General features: G+C 34.5%; 1 protein-coding gene across 1 annotated transcript; it reads right to left on the minus strand.

Moving 5' to 3' along the window:
- Nucleotides 1–335: 335 nt before the first annotated feature.
- On the minus strand, nucleotides 336–2,956 carry LOC138358616 (procathepsin L-like). Its single transcript, XM_069316702.1, has 6 exons — nucleotides 2,858–2,956; nucleotides 2,308–2,460; nucleotides 1,965–2,171; nucleotides 1,478–1,669; nucleotides 1,028–1,193; nucleotides 336–659 (listed from the first exon to the last, which is right to left on the minus strand). The coding sequence occupies exons 1-6, from the start codon at nucleotides 2,954–2,956 to the stop codon at nucleotides 451–453; spliced, it is 1,026 nt and encodes a 341-aa protein (XP_069172803.1). The 3' UTR covers nucleotides 336–450.
- Between the last annotated feature and the right edge of the window lie 1,427 nt (nucleotides 2,957–4,383).

A 4,383-nucleotide genomic window follows, 5' to 3' on the forward strand; every position in this document is an offset into this window, starting at 1 on the left:
AATCCTAATAGGAGAATCATAGAGTACAGTTATTAGAGGATATCAGATATATGGTCTATGAAACAAGTTAAAATAGCCAATTTTCTATATCTTCTGAATAACTAATCTTATTATTTGAGAACAAAATTATATTCTGAATAACTAATCTTATGACTTGAGAACAAAATTATATTGTTTTTAATTAATAATAAAAAAATGAAAATGAAAAAAATGCGGTTAACTAAATTCTCATGTCAATCAATTTTCAAAATAATGTGGATTTCACATACAGCAATAATTCAAAATGGGGGACATCATTAATGCTAAAGCTAGCATTTTTGTGTTCATTAATTATAATTTAGAAATTATAAAGGTCTGGAGATGCAGTTTTGCCTCACCGGGCCTCTACGAGTTTACCAAAGAGGGAAGGAGGCAGCAGTAACAATGCCTCACATTGGCCTCTACGAGTGTTTATACAAGAGGGAAAGAGGCAGAAGTAGCAATGCCACACTGGTTATCACGGTTCCTCATCATCTTGATGTAGCCTTCATCACCCAGACTTGTACCCCAAGAGTTCTTCACCAGCCAGTAGTCAGTTCCGTCCTCCGTGGTGCCGTAACCCACAACCAGAACACCATGACCAAGCTCCGTCGTGCTACATTCTGGCTCGTCATAAACACCTGTAATATATATTCATTCTTAAAAATACAATGTTTAACAAATCACTTGCAAATTTCATATATAATTATTATAAAATAACCCTTTAAAATAATCTTATACTAAACCAATGGCATCAAATGGAACAAACAATAATGACAAGTGCCAACATGGTGACTGTAAGCACCACTGACTCTGCCGACTGATCTCAGACATCTAGTGCTGACATGGCTGTGTGCGTGTGTTTATATACAATAACATTAAATATAAATTGTTTATAAATACACACATGATGCACATTTTATGTTTATATTGACGATAAACTTTGTATAATGTTCTATATGGACGCACACACACTAATATACAATGCTCATAAAACAAAACAACTTACCATGGTGGTAAAACTGGATTGAGCCATGTGAGGCATCAATGCCAACAGATATTGGTCCAACTGAGGCAACAGCTTTCTTCAGAGCATCTTCACTTCCCGTACGAATATGAACAAAGCCAGTCACTCTAGCACCAGATTCTTGCGGGTTATACTGACACTTTCCTTCCTAATAAAGTAATGTTACAAAATAATGCATTAAAAATATGCAAAGCAGATTGAATATGCGTCAAATAAATAATAAATTTTATAAACATCTTCACATTGTTTATGGGTATCGCTTATGAAGACAATGTATTGCCTTCATAAGAACAATATTATTGTATTCTAATATTCATAAAAATTATTCTTTCATAATCATCATTTGACACAAAATTTTCTTCCAGTCAGCATAATAATGTATTGCCATTGACTTTAAGAGACGCAAAAGAAAAATGATAGAATTGAGTGTACCTTTTTCTTATATGGATAGGCCTCCTCAGTGTCAATCCCACCATTGTCCTCAATGTACTTGAAAGCAGCAGTCATCAGTCCTCCGTCACAACCATCATTATCATATTTGGCGGAACAGTCGATCAAGTTCTGCTCAGAGAGGCTCACCAGCTTACCAGTCTTGCGGAAGTGTTGACCTTCCAGGGACCCAGTCTGTGAACCACACAAACATAATGAGAAATATCTGCACTTATTTATGTTTTTCAGTAAGATTGCCACTGAGGTAAAAGGTAACTAATTTAAATCGTAAGCAAACGTTTCAAGAATATGACTGAACAAATTTTTATGCTAACAAAACTCAATAAATTATATTACATGCAAAATTATTTTTAGCTTATCTGAAATAATATGCTTTTTATTTGTGCACATATTAATTTAAAAATTACTTCTGGTGTCATTGGCCATTTAATTTTCAAATTAATTAAAGATGGGTGATGATAATACTCACAGCTGAGAAGGCCCAGCATGATCCACAGTGTCCCTGGTCCTTTACTGGGGTGACTGCTCCCTTCTCTCTCCAGTCAACAGTCTTGGGAAGGACAACATCATCATCTGGCTCAATGTAATGGGAACCATTGTACTTGCTGTTTAATGTATATCTTTCTGTGTGGTTCTTATGGAAACCAGCCATTGTTGACAAAAACTCCTCCTGAAGCTGTAAGAAATATTTTACATTTTATTTCATAACAAATATATTTTCATTAGGCTGAAATCGAATATATGGGTATTGTTGTTCCGAAGGAAATAAAGATGTGGACAATGTTAAATCATGAGAAACTCATTCTGCTTACCATGTCACCATACGTGTTCATTCTGAGCCTGTATGGTTTGTGTCCTGTTGCAAACAGTTTGTTGTGTGCAGCAATCTTGTGTCTGTTCTCCATGAAAATGTTCATGCGGAATTTGTCTTCGACATCGGTGGTGTATTTCTTGGCATATTCAAGCTAAAAGAAAATCAATTATTGATCAGAAAAGCTCTTCATAAACGGTATATATGGAGCAGCATAAGAGTATTGCTGGTAACTACAACAGCAACGGTAGTGAAAAGAATTATACAAATTTTGAAAAATCGTGGGCAAAGTAAAAGTGCATATGGCACTCCACAAGTAGTTAATAATTGACTTCAGCAATCATTATGCTGGAGTGACCATTGGTCAGAATGTTTGTATTGAATTCAAAGTAAGTAACGCCAATATTTCCTAAAATCAGCCACTCAGAAAACGGGGTGCTTTAAATTTTCCGTGCAATGTCAAATGATTGCTATAGTTACACTACATAACTCCAAAAACTCTATTTTGAAACAAACTAACTTTTATTAATAAATTCTGTTTACATTCTTACCTTAAATGTCTCCCATTCTTCCAACACAACAGAATAGAAACGATCTGCAGATATTACAGCTAAAGCGGCAATCAACACTGATGCTGCCAAGAACTTCATCTGGTGGTAAAGAAAGTGTTTATTTTAATAAAACACAAGCATATATGGCTTGAAACTACATACAAATCTGAAATTATAGTTTTATATTAGACTGATAAAAATGTAATTGCATTAAGTCAAAACAGCTTCATGTAACTTTGCAGACTGCAAATCCTGGACTAATATGGGACCAGAAGCAATAACTTGTACACAAGGACAATTTTAAACAAAATTTAACATAAAATAACACACGATGGACTGTGTTAATATCACATAATTATGAATTAAAGCTAAGAAAACAAATCCAATTACATCCGGGAAGATGTTAATAAGCTACCCACTACTCACCTTGCCTCGTAGTCTGTTTGTTGCTGACTGGATTCCTTGATGATTCCTTCACAAACATATATACTTTGTGAGGGAGTCTCATGCAGGGGGGTGAGGTGAGATGGGATATGGCTCAAGAACACTAAAGTAGTGTTTCTCTTCGAAACCACCATCGTATGATTTATTGTTCGAAGTTGTCTTGTCACTCTTATTGTTTTCGAAGTTGTCGTGCCACTTTTATTGTTCGACGTATAACACGTCTAATTTATCAACACGTTTTCTCAAATATGGTGTGTAATATAATATTATAATATGTAATAGTGAAATATGCAGATTCATTTTCAACAATCGAACCTGGAAAGATCTCCCCAGTTAAACATAATAATAAACTGGTGCTGACTTTTAAGTATCATTGTTTTAAATTGTTACTCAGAATTTACTTTAAATTTCTACCAATGAAAACCCAAAGATTTTTTTGATACTCCTTGTACTCTACATCTCTACTTTGCTGTAGATCATAAGTCACTCACACACCCAGGTAGGTCTCTTCCTTCATTTGCTGTCATCAGCTCTGTGAAGTTTACCAGTAGTTTGCCTGTTCACATTTGTCAAGATTATTAGTTTACGATTATTTCAATTAAAAGTGTCAGCCATTTGTCGAGGCATTAGAGTTATATCTTTGCTCTCCACTTTAGCACCCTAAGCAAATTTAGATATTGTACAGCAATAACAATAATCAATATGATTTATGTAAATCTAAAGCAATCTGGTCCCAGGATGGATCCTTGGGGCCAACCTCTTGAAACGTCTATCCAACTTGATGCATTATAATTGAAATCTTCAAGTTGTTTTCTTCCTCATACCTAACTTTGTAGCTGTCTAAGTTCATGGCAGTGAACGTATATTTTTTATGTGCTTATATGCTTGACGTGCTTGTACTTTTTAAAGTCGTGCTTGTATATTATAAAGTAGTCTTCCTAGAGAAAGTTTATTAAAAGCATTCTTAAATTCTACATACTTTATAGCTATCACATTTCACTAGCTGAAAACATGCAAAATAATACAAATTAAATCAAGAAGATTTTTATAACTCAGACGATGAAGAGCGTCGGGTATCATAA

Source organism: Procambarus clarkii, chromosome 1, assembly GCF_040958095.1.
Source record: "Procambarus clarkii isolate CNS0578487 chromosome 1, FALCON_Pclarkii_2.0, whole genome shotgun sequence".
Classification (NCBI taxonomy): Eukaryota; Metazoa; Arthropoda; class Malacostraca; order Decapoda; family Cambaridae; genus Procambarus; species Procambarus clarkii.